General features: G+C 47.1%; 2 protein-coding genes across 2 annotated transcripts; both read right to left on the bottom strand.

Annotated features, from left to right (window-relative positions):
* Positions 1-1,262: 1,262 nt before the first annotated feature.
* Positions 1,263-1,940, bottom strand: LOC136515916 (putative glycerol-3-phosphate transporter 5). Its single transcript, XM_066509370.1, has one exon. It carries the CDS (start codon positions 1,938-1,940, stop codon positions 1,263-1,265), a length of 678 nt encoding a protein of 225 aa, XP_066365467.1.
* Positions 1,941-5,082: 3,142 nt separating this feature from the next.
* Positions 5,083-5,920, bottom strand: LOC136518617 (uncharacterized). The gene is made up of 3 exons (XM_066512291.1): positions 5,746-5,920; positions 5,577-5,638; positions 5,083-5,363 (listed from the first exon to the last, which is right to left on the bottom strand). Exons 1-3 carry the CDS (start codon positions 5,834-5,836, stop codon positions 5,238-5,240), a joined length of 279 nt encoding a protein of 92 aa, XP_066368388.1. The 5' UTR covers positions 5,837-5,920; the 3' UTR covers positions 5,083-5,237.
* Positions 5,921-19,316: the final 13,396 nt, after the last annotated feature.

The following is a 19,316-nucleotide window of genomic DNA, read 5'->3' as shown; positions in this document are numbered from 1 at the left end:
CATCATGCTCGCTCTCATGCCTTGGAGGAATTAAGCTATGCTAACGCTTAGCGGCTTAGCCTCGCTAGGCTTTCTTGTGAGTCGTGACGCGAAGCGAAGCTGATCCATCATCTATGGCCCATGGATCATCGGTAACAAACGGATGGATGGATGGATGCCGTGCGGACTGATCGATTGACGATTGGGAATCTTTCTGTCGCAGTCGGGCGGGGCAGCGTCACGCCGCCCAACGACAGCGCCGGCTTCTTTGTACGCTTCTCGCTCCCGGCCGGACAGGGCCCCGTGCACCGCTTCAGCCTGTCCAATAAACAAAACCAAAGTACCACAATTTACACGTCCAACTCTTCCTTCCGCTAGATCATCTTTTAGTGGTCAACGGCAGCCAACCAAAAAAAAAATGTAGGAGTACATGATACATTTCTCAACTGGCCCACGTGGACCAAAGAAAACAAAAAATTCTTATACGAACCTCCTATGTACGTACGGAACAACTCTTCCGCTTCATAGGAGTACTCTATATACCGCTGCTATTACGGATATCAAAGTCACGGCTTGAGGCAATTTAGTACGTAATTCTCTGATAAAAGTGAGAGAGATCGAAGTTGACGTCAATTTCTTTTAGAGAGAGAGAGAGGACAAGAAGGGGTAGAGCGCCACCCTGTTCGCTTGTTGATTTCAGCCAGGCTTATTTAACCAGTCAACAGTGTTTTTCTCTCACAACAAACCAGCACCAGCTAGTCCAAACCAGCCCAGAAATCAACCAGCGAACACGCCGGTCTACTGATTATTAGCCACGTAAAGGTGGAAACTCGGTGCACCTCAAAACCATGACGTATGTAGTAGCATTTCGCTGTTTGGTTCGGCCTTTTCATCCCGTCATCAGCTACAGGATGAACAGGTAACATTGTTTTGCATCCAGATGATCCAGCCCCAAATAGATTACACAATGAACCGATCTAGCCCTATAGAACGTAACGCCACCTCCCTCCCCTCCCCTCCCCTCTCAGTGCTACTGCGAGAGAAATCAAAGCAGGAACACTCCTCTCTCTCTCTCTCTCTCTCTCTCTCTCTCTCTCTCCCCTCTCTCTCTCTCTCCCCTCTATAGATGTGCAACGGGCCGGCACGACCCGATGGGAGTTGGGCCGACAAGGCACGCCGTGCCCTGCGAGGCGTGCCGCCATGGGCTTCGTGCCTGGCCGACGGCCCAGGCACGGCCTGCTGGGCTATTTTTCGTGCTGGCCCAGCCCGAGAAGCACGACCATTCAGCGTGCCGGGCCAGCCCGGGGCCCACGACGAATTGCGAGCAGCCAGAGAGAGGGGGAAGGGGAGGAAGCGTGAGCGAGCAGCCGAAGATCGTGGCGTCGGGGCGGAGCTCGTGGCCGGATCTGGCGTCGGGGCGGAGCTTGGAGTCCGAGCGCGGCGATGACGACCGCAGGAACCAAGAAGGACCAGCCCCACCCGAACTCGAGCACGGCCGCGGCGAGGACCGAGCCGGCGATGTTCCCGACGGAGGTGTGCGAGTTCCACACCCCCATGATGGTGCCGCGCTTGGAGGCGTGGCCGAACCAGTTCCCGACGACGGCGACCACGCAGGGCCACCCGATGGACTGGACGACGCCGCTGGCAACCTGCGCGGCCACGAAGAAGGCGAGCGCGTGGACGTCGAGGAAGTAGGCGGTGGAGGTCGACACGGTCAGCGAGGTGGCCCGCGGCGAACATGGCAAGCGCGTAGGAGGAGAGGAAGGCGACGCCGAGCTCACCGAGGCTGTGCAGGCCCCAGGCGCCCGAGAAGGGTCCCAGTCCGCGGAGAGCACGGCCTTGACGATGCTCGGCGACTTGCGGGAGGCGTGGAATGACGCGTAGGACGCGAAGGTGAGCGCCAGCACCGCGTACTCGTGCCGCCCGAGGCCCCGCGCGGGCGCGGCCCCCGCGACTTCCATCGGAGCGGCGGATGCTACTGAGAAGAGTGGAGGGAGTTAGGGTTCGGGGGTGGGATGGGGCGGCGGCGCTGCGCGGGGGAGAGCCGCCGCGGCCGCGGCGTGCGGGTGCGGCTCCGCTTATATATGAGGAGGGGGAGGCCAACTGGGCCACGGGGATGGTGGGCCCGCCAGCTGGGCCGCGGGGAGGCGAGGAGGAGTGAGGGGGAGGGGGGAGGCGGGCCGCTGCCGGGCCAACCGACGCAGGGCGGGCCGTGCCGTGCCAGCCCACGGGCCTGAGCAGCGGTCCAGGCATGGCCTGCTCCCTCGGGCTGGGCCAGGCCATGCTCGTGTCGGGCTAAAAAAGCGGGCTTCGTGTCGTGCCGTCATGCCTCGGGCTGCATGGCCAAGTATACTCCTCTCCCAGTGCTACTCTCTCCTGGCCCTTCGCGTCCCCGGAGTCCTGGTTGGGAGAATTAGTTAGAGGTTGTCATTGTTGTGGTGTTTAGTGATGTGTTTAGGCATTTCAGGTTTCAGATACTCGTTGTATTGTAACTTTTTATATATATTTGGGCGTTCCCAAAGGGGTATCAAATAGCCAGTGAGGAATATTTTGTATACTATCCACATGAGAGAGATTAAAAGATATGCAGCATGTTCGTTTCGACTTATTCGCTCGTATCTGGCTTATAATCTACGGCTTAAACAGTGTTATTCTCTCACACCAAACCAGCCAGCAATACTTTTAGCCATGGCTTATAAGCCAATTCAGCCGAAACGAATAGGCTGATGAAGTTGCTAGCTGAGCGAAGCACTAGACTTACACATAAAAACATGTGTCCACATCTCTCTTCGTCGCATATTTTGCATCTCAATGCTTCTCTTTTTTTATTCGATCATGTGTCCATATCACAGACGATTTGACCGAGTCACTGGTGACGCCCTTACTCCCTTAGGATGGTTTTTTTGACCTTTTGTATTATAATAATATGGAAGTATCGAGATTAATTTGTTGAATCTTAACTTAGTATGTTATTTTATATTTATATACCTAAATTATAGAGCATATCTTATTAATTTGTACTGAATTGCTAAATGGATTTTACAAAAGTACATGTAAAGTTTTGTAGGTGGTATCCTTTGACAAAATCCTAGGCCCGCCAATGGCTATCTAGCATAGAATCTTTTAAAGATGTTTATAGAGGTAAAGTTTACATGTGGTTTTATAGAGATCAATATACATGCGTGTGCATCTCTACTGCATACGGAGTACATTCCAAAAGAGAAAAAGAAAGAAACCTGGCGTTATTATAGCACTATTAGTGTTCTTGTTAGCAAGAACCCCCAATGCGACGTGGACTCTATCTAGCATAGGATCTCATCGGATCTTCGCTTATCTCCAAGGTTGGAAGAAGGACGAAGGAAGGCAGAAGCGAGTGGCCGTTGCAGCGTTGCGTCCGTCCCGTCCACATGTCAGCTCTCCCGTGCGTCGTTTTCGCCCCCGCCGCTCTCGGCCAGCGACGCGTGCTGGGCCGGTGCATCTTGTGCAGAGCTCGCGATCACGGCCTCACGGGCGAGCAGACAGGAGCGCCCAAGTCAAAGCCAGGAGCGGCGCGTCGCGGCGGTGCTCGTGCCGTCGTGTCAAAGCCCCTGTGGCTCCGTCACCGGGTTCCTCCTCTCTCTCCATCAGGCGTCAGCCCACAGGGCGGTGCACGGAGGACCCCAGCGATCAGACAGGAGGAAACGACACACACGAGGCCACGAGGCGTCGCTCTCCCTCCCAAGTCAGAGCCGCATCTCGCCGGACGCCAGACGCCAGACGCCACCTCCCCTCACATCGCGGCGGGGGCCAGGGCGACACGAGTATGGCCGGACAAAATACTAGCAGCTCGTCAACGTTTTGAAATCGTGGTCGGCTCGACTCACCTCGGCTCAGACTCGTTTTAACTTTTTTTTACGAGTTAAGCCTAAAGTCTAGCTCGTTGTTTTAACAAGTCAGGTACGAGCTGAAACGAGTTGAGCCCAATCAATCCACGACCATGAATTCAAAAGACGACTATGAATCCAAAAGATAATGATGCTGATCTAAAAATGTCAACATATTCTATTGGTATATAATTCTTATTTTTAGCTGTTTTATATGGATTTTGATTTTATAACTGTCGTGGTACTTAAATATTGATTTATGGATTATTTTTCAGGAAGAAGATGATGCTGATATTGAATTTGTGGACTTTCCTAAGTCTGTGGTTGCAAGCAACTAGTAAGTATACTGGAACTGCATGGATCATGGATGGACCAACTATGCTGCATGATTGTTACTTTTAATAAACCTAATGTATATTAATCATGTATGGTTGCATAATAGTGGACGTAATCTTCTATAATTAATGTAGCATAAACATTATAAATATGTGTGTCCTATTTTTTAGTAGCTCGTGAGCTAAACGAGTCAGCTCGAACGAGCTCGAGCTGAGTTATTTTTCTAACTCGTAATATTAACGAGCTATACCAAACTAGTCCATTAGCCTAACCAGGCAGCTCGAGGTGGACCGAGCCGAGCCGAACCGGCTCGATATCCAACCCAAGACACGAGCGGAGCAGAGCGGCACCCGTGGCGTGGACGTGCCCGTGGGGCGCCTGGCTGGTCGGGGTTTCTAGCTCGGCGAAGAGAAGAGGTTGTTCACGAGTCACGGATCAGGGATCACGGAGAAACTAAACGAGGCCTAACGCGCAGGCGCAGCTCGACGTCGCCGCCTCGCCTCCCCTGCAGGCTGCAGTAGCAGCAACGCACGCGTACTAGTTTGTCACGGGCGGCGGCGGCAGCAGATGTGACGCAACAAAAGATGAGGCGGTCGAGGGAGCAATGATGCTGCATCAGCATGCCCCCCACTGCTAAACGATGCTGCGCCTCGAACTAGTGCTTTTCAACCCGTACGCTTGCTCGTATGCGATCATGCATTATAAACTAAAACAGTATTTTTCTCTAACATCAAATCAATCAGCGGTAATTGCTGACGGAGTAACAGAAGCTGAAGAAATGGTTTTTGCGGTTCAAAAGCCAACCGTTTTGTCGAGAAAAAAACACTGTATTGATTCGACACATCTGCGTGCAGTTCTGACGATCGAACAGCATCCTAATCACAACAACAAGCAACCGATGCGCTTCCAAAGCCATACACACACGCGGCCGGTATATATAATAATAGCTAGGTAATTGTTTCTACCTTAATTTCTACTAGAATACATGAGCATAGCAAATCACTTTGTACTACTGGTAAAGACGACGAAGGATTATTGGGTCGTCCAGCTGAGCTCCGTTCAAGCTCTTCCGGGACCCTTGGGTGGGTCATGGCGGTTGTTGGGGCCAGACGGTTGGTAGTCGTTCACCTCCACGACCATCCTCGCCGTCGGTCTGCCCATGTTGGCCGCCGCGATCGCCGCCTCCTGTGTCCCAACACAAAGTCATCATCACATCAGGATTACGTACAGCAGCAGCTACCTCAGCTCTAGTAGATGACAAACATATCCATCCACCATCGCTGAATTGATTAATTCATTAACCTCTGTATTTTCACTAACAGTTCTGTAAATCCAAGAAGGAACACAGCAGCAGCAGGAGGCAGGAAGGCAGAGGAAACAACCGGAGTAGTACCGTACCTGAGAAGAAGTGAGCTTCAGAGCCGACGGGTACTGCAGCTGGCTCCCCAGGCGCAGGCTTCCTGCAATCGCACGAACAAAATGAGCAACCGAGAAAGGAATCAGCGAGGGAGCTAGCGAAGGCCATAGCCGTCGGCCGAGCTGGTGGATAGGGGCCGAGAAGGCTCACTTGGCGTGGGGACGGCGGAGACGAGGGGGAGGAGGAGGAGGCAGGACAGCACGAGGAGCAAGAGGAGCGGCTTCTCGGCGTGGCGCTCCATTCTGCCTGCTCGAGAGCGAGTAGGGGTATCTCGGTCGCGAAACTTGGAACGAACGAGATGCCAGGAACTCTGAAACTGCAATGGTGGGGATGACGCCGGGTGGTGCCGCGGGTTTTATAGTTGGACCACGCCGTTGCTAGGCTCACTGGCGTCCACTCGGTCTGGCTAGAAGGTCAACTAAAATGCCGAATTTTTTATTTTTCAGTCTTTTTTAAAAAAAATATTCATAAATAGATGCCGGGTGGTTTTATTTTCATTTTTGGATCTTGACATCGGGGTTTGAACCCCAGTGCTGAATTTTTTTTTTTCTTATGAAATTAACTCGGTTTTCAACCCTTTTGATATATCGTATCGAACTGCCCCAGCAAAAACCAAAATTCTTACTGAACAAATTATTTATTTAGGACGCACGCTACAGTGCGATGGACAGAAAGATGCATCCACCGTGTGGAGCAGGACAAATCGAGATGCTTGCCATGTCTTCTAGGGTCAAATGCGGTTCGGTGTTGTTATTATTAATCTGTTTCATTCACAGATGATGTGGTTTGTAGATGAAAGGGTTAATAACGCAAGTCTCGGTGCAAATTGCAACCAGAGTGAGATCCATGCCCCCACATTTCCTCCTACTCCTAGCTACTAGTACTAGTAGCAAACTAGCAATGAAAGGCAGCATGGTGCCAAGAGAAAGCAAACAAGAACACTGGTTTTTTTTATCTGCAAAAAAATTAAAAAATAGTGGAACGCTAGCTAGCTAGTCAGTGAATAAAAAAGTTGCTACACTGACACTGGTGTCCGGCATGATTACTTTACCCATTGCTGTACACCTGTAACCATGCTTTTTTTCTTTCTTTCCGTGTTAAAAAGATCACCAGTACTCCGTACATATTTCTAGATATATATGATATGAAGGACTGGCCCATGTGGCACGGCTCCGAAATCTCCAGCTAGCTCGTCGTCCTTTCCGAAACTAATCATATTTTCGCACAGTACACCACATTTACGTAAATTTATTTACGCCGCTCACGGTCGACTTGAGTTCACAGAATGCCAGTTGCCAACAACTCAGTCGTCGGTAAATCGATGTCACAATGTGATTACACTGCTGAGTACTCCCTCCAACAAAGAATACAACTATCATATTCGTGCCAGTCAAATTAGTTCAAGCTTATATTAAAAAGTATTAATATTTATGTCTTCAAATAAACTTATTATAAAAATATATCCTATAACGAATTCAATGATACTTATTTTGTATAATAATGTTAGTATTTTTTAATATAAATTTAGTCGAAGTTTAAAATGTTTGCTTTCTCGAAAAACGAGAATTGCATTATTTTGTGGACAAAGGAAGTATGTATCTGAAGTTTTCACTTCCAAAAAGCCAAACGTACTTAATTTTAACTAATTATATATAAAAATATTAATATTTATGGTATATAATTAATATCATTAGATGATAGATTGTAAAATACATTTTTATAAAAAAATTATCAGAGATATAAAAATTATTTATATAAAATATAGTTAAACTCTAAAAAATTTGACCGGCATGAATAACATAATGACACCTAAAAGAGACAGAGGGAGTAAATTATTATGTTACCCTGTTTTAGTTAAGTTGAACTGAATAAGTATTGTCACTGTGTCACAGGTTATAAGGACGTGTTTGTTTGCCTAGACGAGGAGGTGAGCCAGGCCTAACTCGTGTAGGGGGCATTGTTTGTTCGCCTGGACGCCTCTAGGGCCTGGCCCGCACACTGTTTTAAGTAGCGGGGAGCCAGGCCCCGAGGAACGTCCCTCCCCCTCGTTTCTCCCGGGCGCAGCTCATTTTGGCCTCCCCGCGGGCTCATTTCGGTTGCGCGGGCTGGCCTCTCCCGTCTCGCGCGCGACGCGGAAATTTCACCCTCCACCTACCACTAGGATTCGTGTCCCTTATAACCACGGGCGCCACTCACTCTTCCTCTTCCTCCTCTCCGCTCCTTACTCCCTCGTTCTCCACTATCCTCGGTGCGGTTTCCTCATCCTACCTCGTCTGGCGGTGCGTGGTGGTGGCGGGGTCGTAGACGGGCCTCGTGTGGCTCGCGTCGGCTCCTCCTCCTCCGCCTCACCGACGTACGGGTGCTGCTGCTCGTCGTCTATAGCAGAACCGTCCGAAATAACACATTTTTGGAGGCGCTCGTCTTCTACTAGACATTAAGCACCCCGAAAGTTAGCTACATTGGACAGTTCCGTCGAGCACACCCCACAGAAGAACTCGAATCAATCCACGTTTTACCTCCTGAATTCAATAATGAGTACGAACTTACAATACTTAGTCCATTTCATATAACAAGAGTTCTTGAAAATTATTTATTACAATACCAGAGTTCATAGTGCGATAATTAAACAACGGAATATAAATAAACATCTAGGGAAGACAATACAAGGATCCATCTGTGCCCACTAGAAGAATCCTCCACACAAGAGCTACTCCTCAAGCTGCACCTGCAATAGGGTAAAATAAACCCTGAGTACACAATATACTCGCAAGACTTACCTGACTAGTGGGAATAATTTTCTAACTCCAAGGGATATGATAGGCAATTTGGATTTGTTGTTTTCTTTTTGTTTGCGAAAAACATTACTAATAGTACGTCCTTAAGATCATGTTTTATTAGCAGTCATGATTACTTCATTAGCTAACCATTCTAAGTAAGCACCTGTTCAACTTTCAAGAAATGGTTGAGCAATCAGAACCAATTTACCATCTTTCATATTCCAGTTGTTACTACGGTGCTAGACCATAGCCAAGTCGTACCATCTCACAGAAATGGCGATTCGCGAATTAATGTATCCTAACTAGGTACCCCGAAACACATGCCCTGTTTGTACCCTAGGCACAACTGAGACCAACCCATTCCACTCCTGTCATCGGGTCTAGGTCCTCGTCCAAACTTGGACTCCAAGCCCCCACACATGAGACCTAGTCTCAATATGGTGCTTAGACCTCCATCTTTCCTGGCCTCCAACCAGTCGGTCCGAAAAGAGCTGGAACCCACGGCAAGAGCGTAACGAGCCTTTCCGCTCCCATAAGCAAGTATATGCTCAGGATAATAAGTCTGTGACCTAACTAGCATCCACAGCAATGGACGGTCCTTAATCAACACAGACAGGGAAAACAGTGTAACCAAGCTAAGCCCTATGGTTGCGGGACACAACTCGTCACACCCACCATAACCCATACCATATCCCTGCCCGGTCTCTATTTTTCTTTCATCATTTTATCTTGAGAGTAATTATAATAATCATCTATTGTGAGTGATAGTAGGTTACTCATGCTACCGAAAACCTAAGCATAGCAGCTACTTAAACCTACACTAGTAAGACTCATAGGATAGATATATCTATGCATGTGGTTTTCATAAAATTCCTATAACATAAACGCACATCACATATATATATTCAGTGACTATAAAAATAAGGGTTATGCACCGGAGCTTGCCTTGGGCAGGCGCGGTGTCAGCTGAGTCAGTCGTCGGTGGCTCTGGGACATCCTCCTACACGAGAATCTCCTCCTCGTACTCCTCGATGATCTCCTCAAACTCGCGATTGTCTGTGGTCTCTATCTCCACCAACTCATTCTCTATATGCATGCGATGATGATGCAACACTTAGCATTTAGGCAACAACTCTTAAAATAAGAATACGCATACTAAGCTACTAAGCTAGCTCTAATGACTAAGGTACTAAGCTAACTACCATCTTCATCAAGCAAAGTGTTATGTTCAACTAATAAACCCTTAGCTTGACAATTTAAGGATGTATCTTTATTTCTACTAGCGATTTAATGTATATTCAAACAAGGAGCATTTCACTACCCTAATGCTGTCTATTCTAAAGCTACAAAAATTATAGTGAACGCATAATAATACAATGAAACTGTTGTAAAAATTTCAGGATCAAAACTATCACCAATTCACCACAAAAATTCCTACAATAATCAACTTAATAATATTAAGCATTCTCATACTATTTAATAGCTCTTAGTGTCAACACATATAAACATGAATTAAATATATCAACAGATAGATCACAATTTTAGAAACCTAACAAAATTTGTTTCACAAATTTTGGACACCTACATGATTTTATATTAATTACCAAAGATCGGCTCAGAAATTAAATTAGAAAACTATTTCTAATTCCATAGGAAAATGAAAAGTGAATCTCCCGCGCAGCCCACATGTGTAGCCCGCACGATGCGCGCGTGCATAGCGGCCCACACGACGCCGGCCCACGTGCGAGACGGCCCGCGGTGGGGGAGTCCCGCGCGCGCTGGTGCTTCTGCAAAATAGACATCGCACTTCTCCCGAATTACAACTAAGTCCTCACGCTATTTCTCCCTCTCTTAAACCTTCTCACTTAACCCCCTGGCTTTCCTAGAATTCCCCCGCGTGCACCCCTGGTGACTCAGCGCACGGCGACGCGGTGGCCGATGACACAACGCAGCTACACCGGCCACCTGGGACCTACGATAGACCACCTAACTAGCCGATCACCATCTCTGACTCGAGCGGCTACGCTAAACGGTGGTGTGGGGTGACACGACTTGCTAGGGAAGGCTGGAGCGGTGCGCAGCCATCCGCAACGGCGACGCCACTATTCCAGTGAGCTGGGGTAGCTATAGACCTAATTGGTTAGTGTGTGAGCATCAGGAGACTACCGTGGACCAGGACGAGGTGATGGTTGGAGTGGAGGACGATGGTGGAGGGCTGGTACGTGCGATCGAGCCATGCGGCGACGCATCGTGGCAGCACGGTCGTGTCAGTGATGACGGTGAGGTGGTAGAGGTTCGGCTAAGGCACGCGGCAAAGAGGGGATGGAGGCGAAGCTAGCAATGCATAGTAATCAGCTTAGGGTGGACGGAGAAATGGCTGTCCTCGGCCATGGCCGAGTGCGGCCTTATCGGCATAGTGGCGAGGAAAGTTCCAAATTGAAGCTTGGTCGTGCATGGTTTAAGGCTGGCTAGGGTCAGGCAGCGAGAGGACTTGATGATGAAGCCATGGATGCATTGAATTGAATGGAGGTGATCGCTCGATGCCTAATTTGATGGCGTGGCTCGACGACGGTAGCAGAGAGAGAGAGAGAGAGCGAGACAGGGCACGACAGGTGGGCTCAGCTCAGTCTCACCTTGGCGGGACATGGTCGGCGTGATCATGGAGGCACATGTGCAGATGCTATGGACAAGCGCACACGTCCATGACCAGCATGGCCCGCGTGTCGTAGTGCCATAACTGGCAAGGCAACAGCGAGCTCGGCCACATGCGCACGGCAGTGGTGGCCTCGAACCGGGCAAGCACCGGTGCAGAGGTGCAGAGAGAAGCGTGGATGTGATGGTGAGGTGATAGCACCAACAACGGTTACGTCACGGCACGGGGCGGGTCGGCAGTGCGGCAAGTAGTACCGCTTGGCTATGCAAGCAGCAGCAGTGGCTCCGCATGTCAGAGGCCAATGGTGGCCAGGCCATAGCTAGGCTAGACCAACGCGTGACGCCGTGCGGTCGGGCATGGTGATTGCGCTCACCCGGTGAACCAGCCCAAGAACGTGTCGTGCACGAATTTTAAAGCGTCTATAAAAACTAAACGGTTGTTCTAGGAATCAAACCACCTTCACCATGCTGAAGAGGGCTTATCGGGCTACCAACTTGAGCTAAAACACGACACCACTTCTTAACTTGATTTCACAAAATAAATTCCCAAACATGGCATTGTCTTGCTGTCTTGAACTTTGATTCCAAGTTCCATTTCTAGGCTATGAAAAATGTTAGCCAACGATGTTATTTTTCTATAGCAAGGATTTCATTGTCATCTACAAAGCTCATATTCCAAACTTTATTTAAATGCCACATATATGTTCTATTGTATTTTTGTTCAATAAAAATAGTTTTAAACCCTACCTGATACATATGAGTTATGGAATAGCTTCTCATTTAACATTTTTATTGATCATCTTAAGTTACAAAAATGTTATCTACACATTCCATCACTTGCATTATCACATAAACATGATGCTCATGACATGATTTGGTAATTTGTTTAGGGAGTAACATCGATGGTGTTACAGCTCCACCCCTTAAACAAAATCTCATTCTGAGATTTCATGTGAGTGCCTAGTGTAGGAAAAGGGCTAAGAAGTATACTTTTATCTTAAACCTTTACCTCGATACTTCGGGGAGAAGATGGGGATAATGCTCAAGAATATAACTCTCCTGTTCCCAAGTGGCTTCATCCTCTGAATGATTTTGCCACTGGACTTTATAGAATTTTACCACTTTGTTCCTAGTGACTCTCTTTTTCATTCAAGATTTTGATGGGACGCTCAATATAAGAAAGATCAGGTTGGAGAGTAAGTCCTTCAATTTCCACCACTTCATCAGGAACTCGCAAACACTTTTTTAGCTGGGAGACATGGAAAACATTATGGACTGCTGATAAAATATCCAGGAGTTAGAGACAATAAGCAACAGAACCACACCGCTCCAAAATTTTATAATGTCCAACATAACGAGGAGCTAACTTTCTGACGGTTCTAAACCGCTTTCAAATAACTCTGAATAACACTGACCTGTTCTCTTGCTTCTTTGATAAAATTAGGTCCAAAGTAACCACGGTCACCCACTTCCACCCAGTTAAGAGGTGTCCTACATTTCTTTCCATACAAAGCCTCAAAAGGTGCCATTCGAATGCTCTCTTGATAGCTATTGTTATAGGAAAACTCAGCTAAAGTCAAGCATTTGTCCTACTTTTCTAGATAAGAAATGGCACAAGCTCTCAACATGTCTTCAAGTACTTGATTGACCCTTTTTGTCTGACCATCAGTTTACGGGTGATAAGCTGAACTTCTGAGGAGACGAGTACCAAGACATTTCTAGAGTTGCTCCCAGAAACAAGATACAAAGACGGACCCTCTATCAGAAACAATGGCAAGAGGAACTCCATGTAGGGTCACAACTCGATCAAAATACAACTTGGCATACTTTTTGGCTGAATACCTTGTATCCACCGGGAGGAAATGAGCAGACTTGGTAAGACGATCCACAATGACCCAAATAGAGTCATATCCCTTTGCCGTTCGGGGCAAACCCACAACAAAAGTCCATGGAAATATTCTCCTATTTCCAAACAGGGATAGACAAGGGCTGTAGAAATCTAGGCGTACACGTATGGTTTGCCTTAACCCTTCCACAAATGTCACATTTTGAGATGTATTTAGCAATGTCCTGTTCATATTTGGCCACCAATACAAGTGACGCAAATCATGATATATCTTGTTACATCCCGGATGAATGGATAATTTGGAGTTGTGAGCTTCATCCAAAATTTTTCTCCTAAGCACATCACTTGAGGGAACCACCAATCTATTCTTGAACATCACCACACCTCAATCATCAATGCTAAAATGAGGACCATGCCCTTCGGCGAATAGCTTCTTGATATGCGGAATTCCCAAAGCATCTTGCCTTTGCTCTATAATAATTTGCTCAAGCAAATTCGAGACTAGAGCAATATGGGCTAACACTTCAGAATGGGTGAGGGGTAAAGATTCTTCATCACCCTGATGCGACTTTCGACTTAAGGCATCAGCTACCACATTTGCTTTTCCAAGGTGATAATGAACTTCTAAGTTATAATCTTTGATTAACTCAAGCCACCTCCATTGTCTCATGTTCAACTCGGATTGAGTGAAAACATATTTGAGACTCTTGTGATCCGTGTAGATATGCACTTTATTTCTCAATAGGTAATGTCTCCAAATTTTTAGAGCATGCACAACCGTAGCCAGCTCTAAATTATGGGTGGGATAATTCAACTCATGCTTTTTTAGCTGATGTGAAGCATAAGCTATCACACGTCTTTCTTGCATAAGCACACAACCCAGTCTAGTCCTCGAGGCATCACAATACACATCAAATGACCTATTAATATCTGGTTAGGCAAGAATAGGAGCAGAGGTAAGAAACTTCTTCAGGGCTTGGAAAGCTTCTTCACAAGCCAGACTCCATACAAACTTTACATCCTTCTGAAGAAACTTGGTCATTGGTTGAGCTATTTTGGAGAACTTGGGGATGAAGCGCCGATAATAACTAGTAAGACCAAGGAACTAACGAATCTGATGCACTAACTTTGGAGATTTCTAATTTAACACATCTTGCACCTTGCCAGGATCCATAAAGATGCCTTCTGGTGTGAGGACATGTCACAAAAACTACACTCGATCAAACCAAAACTCACACTTACTGAATTTGACATACAACTTATGTTCCCACAATCAAGTCAGGACTATGCGAAGATGTTGTGCATGCTCTTCATTGTTCTTAGAATATATTAATATGTCATCAATGAACACCACCACAAACTTGTCTAACTCCGGCATGAAGACTGAATTCATGAGATACATGAAGAATGTAGGAGCATTGGTGAGACCAAAAGACATGACTAGGTATTCATAGAGGCCATACCTAGTTGAGAAAGCTATCTTTGGTATATCTTGTGGCTAGATCTTAATTTGGTGATACCGAGAACGAAGATCAATCTTTGAAAACACCTTGGCACCAACCAACTGACCAAACAAAGTATCAATATGAGATAAAGGATACATGTTCTTAATGGTTACCGCGTTGAGAGGGAAATAACCCACACACATCCGAAGAGTGGCATCCTTCTTCCTCATAAAAATAGTTGGATAACCCCATGGTGAAGAACTTGGATGGATGAATCCCTTCTCTAACAATTTCTCTAACTGTTTCTTCATCTCAGCCAATTCCTTTGGAGCCATGCAGTATGGACACCGTGAAATAGGAGCAGTACCAGGTTCTAACTCAATGATAAACTCCACATCCCTATCTAGTGTTAACCCAGGTAGATCCTTGTGGAAGACATCCGGAAACTCATAGACCATAGGAATAGAAGCAAGATCAGGAGAAGCTTCAGCATGAGCAACAACTGGCAAGGCAGGAACTGAAGGCATAAAGAGAGACATTCTATCCTCAGAAGAACGGAGATTGAACTCAACGATTCTCTGTCTAAGGTTTAGGACTACCCCATAATTTGTTAACTAGTTCATTCCCATAATTGCATCTATGCCTTGCCTAGGCAGCACCATGAACTGGAGACGATAAGAGTGAGTTGCTAGCAGTAGTCTCACCATGTCCGTCCGAGTTTTAACGCACAACTACGCACCCAAGGTTCTAATTCTATATGCAATAGGAATAGCCATAGTAGACATATTGTGCCTTTGTGCAAACCCCATACTCATGAATGAATGTGATGCACTAGAATCAAATAACACATATGCTGGGTGAGAATCAATGGTAAACATACCAGCCATCATAGGCTCACCCTGCGGAATCTTCTCAACCTCGATGAAGTTAACCTGTCCAGAGCGGCTCATGGGCACCTTCTTGATGATGGTCCTCTTGACCAAACGAGAGTTGGCTGAAGACTGAGCAAGCTGGTTCTAGGGGCACTCACGACCATAGTGGCCTTCATTGCCACACTTGAAACAAGCACCCGGCTTGTTCCCCTATCCTTGATGAGGTGGAACCTACTGTCCCTGAGGCTGCTGCACCTACTGAGTAGGTGCATGGTACTGAGTGGAAGGTGTCTGGTGAGTCTGCTGAGTCTGGCGAGACGACTATCCACCTAGAGAGTGATAAGACACCATCCTCACAACCTATACATTCTGCGACTATGGGTGAATAGAAGACCCAGTGATCACCATCTTGCACTTCCACTCAGCCTGAGAGTCATGCTGAAGTCCCTCCATAGCAATGGCAACATTCATCAAAGCACCAAAAGTCTGATAGCCCCCTGTATACAACTTCTCTTACAAGATACAAGAGAGACCATGATTGAAATGGTCCATCTTCTTCTCATCAGTATCCACATGAGTCCCAACATATTGTGCAAGATGGTTGAACTTGTTCACATACTCCATCATAGTCATGTTTCCTTGCTTCAGCTCCTGAACCTCAGATAGCTTCCTGTTCAGCAAACCAGCAAGAATATAGTATTTGAAAAAAGTAGTGGTAAACTCCCACCAAGTCACATGGTGGTCCACTAGTTGCATGGCGTTGAAAGTGTACCACCAAGCACTGGCAGATTCCAGAAGCTGTTGTGTGGCAAAGCGCACCTTCTGCTCATCCATCACATTAAGCAACTGAAACTTCTGCTCTAGAATATGAAAATAATGCTACGCGTCAGAGGCTCAGCAGTCGGTGTGACCGTGGGCGGGTGTGTCCCCCAAGAAGACCTGATAGGAACAGGGCCTCTCAAGACCACGAGCACCACCCTCGTTCTCGCCGTTGCCACCGGGGCCTCCATAGGCAAAGCCACCAATAGCCTGTGCCAGCATCTCTAGGGCACGGGCTGACTCACGATGAGCAGCCAACATCTTGGCCATCATCTCCACATGAGTCATCAGAGGCGGTGGTGGTGGCGGAGGAGGAGGACCAAGGAGTGGGGCCTTGTGGCTCTCCCCATTGGCATTGTCATGATCATCGCCATGACCATTTTCGCCTTGGTCTTCACCAAGACCACAGCCCATCCTAGCACTGATGCTCCCGTGACCAGACCTTAGGTTCATCTATAAATAGATAGGAACCCAACATTGGGGACTAGGCCTCCATACTTAGAAATAAACAGCTAGAGAGATGAGAAGGCCCAATAAATTGTTACAAGCAAGAACTTTTTCTTAAGAGTTAAAGCATTTCTCTTATTTATTAACCTATCATATTGTAAGGAAAATGGACCCTAGGCCCATTTACTTTGGATTTTGGTGTTTGATGACTAACACAACCAAATTGGACTAATGAATTTGCAAGTGTTTGTTTTGTAGTTCAATAGGATGCAAGACGTGACTTGGACGAAGGCGACGTGATGATCCGATGATCAACACCTCAAGCAAGACCTTAGGAGCACAAGAAAAGACCCAAGAGATCAAGCAAAGTCCAAGCATGAAGATTGGAACCAAGCCATACGCAAGATCATGAAGAAACGAGCTCGTAGAGGCGACCGGACACTGGATCGGACGCTGGTGGCTCGGCAGTCGGGACGACCGGACGCTAGACCGGTGGCTCGATAGTCGGGACAACCGGACGCTGGATCGATGGCTCTGTAGTTGGGGTGACCAGACGCTAGACCGACTCTGCAGTCGGGACGACCGGACGCGGGTGGCGAAACCGACCGGACACAGGGAAGCAGCGTCCAATCGAGTACAGCGAGGTTCCAGAGCGGCAAATCTACGATCGGACGCGTCCAGTGGCAAGCGATCGGACGTTGGCCAGCGTCTGATCAGCACATTGCTAGCTCAATGGTCAGGACGACCGGACATGTCCGGTCAGGACGATTCAGCGTCTGGTCAGTAGCAGGATTGTGGGAGTTCGACCCCAACGGCTACTTTCTCAGTGGGGCTTATAAATTGACCCCAACCGGCCATTTGAAATGAGTGGAGCTAAGGAAACATACCAAGGGTGTTGATACACCATTTTAGTGATCTCCACTTGCATAGAGCTTAGTGATTCATTAGGTGATTAGCGTAGGTGCTTTGCGAAGTGCTTAGGTTGATTAGACCACCGCTCATGCGCTTGCTCTAGGTTTAGGCCTAGTGTTTAGTGAGGTTTGCATACCTCTTATAACTCGGTGCTTGCGAGCACCATTGTTGTACATCGGAGGGGCTTGAAGTCTTGCGAGATCACACCAACCACGTTTGTGGTGTGGTCACCACCGTGTATCGGAGGGAACAAGGCCCGTGGCGTTTCGGCCGGAAGCTTGATAGTGAAGACGGCGGGGAGCATCCGGGAGAGGCTTACCGAAAGGCATGTCAGAGACCCACTTGTGCGTGGGGAAGGCCCAAGGCTATCCACAGAGTTACCTAACTGGGAGCTTGGCCCTTGCGAGGGATTCCTTGCGAGGGGCTCCAACGAGGACTAGGAGGAAGCTTGCGCGCTTCTCGATACCTCGGTAAAAATACCGGAGTCATCGATGGGAGTTTGCATATCTCTATCTTGCTCTTTAGCTTCCACATTTACATTGATTACTTTACTATGTTTGCGGTAGAGATAGCAACACACTAGCAAAACCATAGTTGCACATCTAGATAATTTATCTTTTGCATAGGTTTTGCTAGGGTTAGAAAAAGAGGCATTAATTAAGAGTTCGAATTTTCAAGTTGCCTAATTCACCCCCCTCTTAGGCGTCATGGTCCCTTCAATTGGTATCAGAGCCGGTTGGCTCATATTTGGACCTTTGGCTTAACCGCCATTGAGTCGATGCTGTTGTAGAGTGGTAGGGATGGATACCGCTAGGCCTCCACAATTTGATGGCACTAACTTCCCATACTATAAAGCTAGAATGTCTTGCCACCTTGAGGTGGTTGATTTGGGTGTATGGAGAGTCACTCGTGACGGGATGAAATCCATCAAGAATCCTGAAAAACCCACAAAGAGTGATGAAAAAGAAATGCACTTCAATGCTAGAGCTAAAAATTGCTTGTTTGAATCACTTAGTATGGATGTTTTTAACCAAGTATTCACCTTAAGTACGGCACATGAAATTTGGTTAAAACTCTAAGAGCTCCATGACGGCACAAGCAATGTCCGTGAGCAAAAACATTGTCTAACAAAGCAAAACTATGATTCCTTTACTATGAATGATAATGAGCTTGTTCGTGATATGTATTCTCGTTTGAATCTAATTATCAATGAGCTCCATTCTATAGGATTATTAAAGCTAGATGATGCGGACATCGTGAGGAAGATCATCTCCGTGCTACCACAAAAGAAATATGCAAGCATCATCACCATCCTTCACAACATGGAGGACTTGAGCAACATGACCCTGGGCATTGTCATTGGCAAGCTAGTGGCATTTGAAATGTCACATAAGATGGGTCAAGGAGAAGCATCTTCATCAGGCAAAGGCAAAGCTCTCGCTTGTAGCGAGAAGAAAAAGATGAAGGGTAAGAAAGTTGAGTCAAGCTCAAGCTCCTCAAGTGAAGAAGAAGAAGATGAGGATGATGATGATGATGAACAAGAATCAAGTGATGATGATCAATCTTCCTCCTCCACCTCCAACCTTGATGAGGAATCAATCAAACTTATCAAAAAGGTGGAGAAGATGATTGTAAGGCTCAATGTCAAGGGTGCGCCCATCCAAATCCAAGACCTCATTTTCACTAATCAAAGAAACAAGCAAAGAAAGAGAGGATGCTATGGATGCGGCGAGTTAGGGCACTTTGTAGAAGTTTGTCTAAACAAGCCCACACCCAAGACAAAGAAGAAGGCATGCAAGAACCAAGCCCTCACATCAATAAGATCATGGGATGATTCTTCAAGTGAAGAAGAACCCCATCATAAGAGGTGAGGCCGCAAGCACTCATCATCAAGCTCTTCTCGTATGTGCCTTATGGCATGAGGTAATGAAAGCTCATCCTCTAGTGAGAG

Source organism: Miscanthus floridulus, chromosome 17 (genome assembly GCF_019320115.1).
Source record: "Miscanthus floridulus cultivar M001 chromosome 17, ASM1932011v1, whole genome shotgun sequence".
NCBI classification, from domain to species: Eukaryota; Viridiplantae; Streptophyta; class Magnoliopsida; order Poales; family Poaceae; genus Miscanthus; species Miscanthus floridulus.
Note: the sequence above shows the minus strand (reverse complement) of the source record. Positions and strands in the feature narration are given on the sequence as shown.

Bases quoted from the DNA above. Each gene is read 5' to 3' on its own strand.
- LOC136518617 (XM_066512291.1), bottom strand. From the start codon at position 5,836: ATGGAGCGCCACGCCGAGAAGCCGCTCCTCTTGCTCCTCGTGCTGTCC. The intron at 5,639-5,745 runs GTGAGCCTTCTC...GTGCGATTGCAG, and splicing joins CTCCGCCGTCCCCACGCCAA to GAAGCCTGCGCCTGGGGAGC. The intron at 5,364-5,576 runs GTACGGTACTAC...GTTGGGACACAG, and splicing joins TGAAGCTCACTTCTTCTCAG to GAGGCGGCGATCGCGGCGGC.
- LOC136515916 (XM_066509370.1), bottom strand. From the start codon at position 1,940: ATGGAAGTCGCGGGGGCCGCGCCCGCGCGGGGCCTCGGGCGGCACGAG.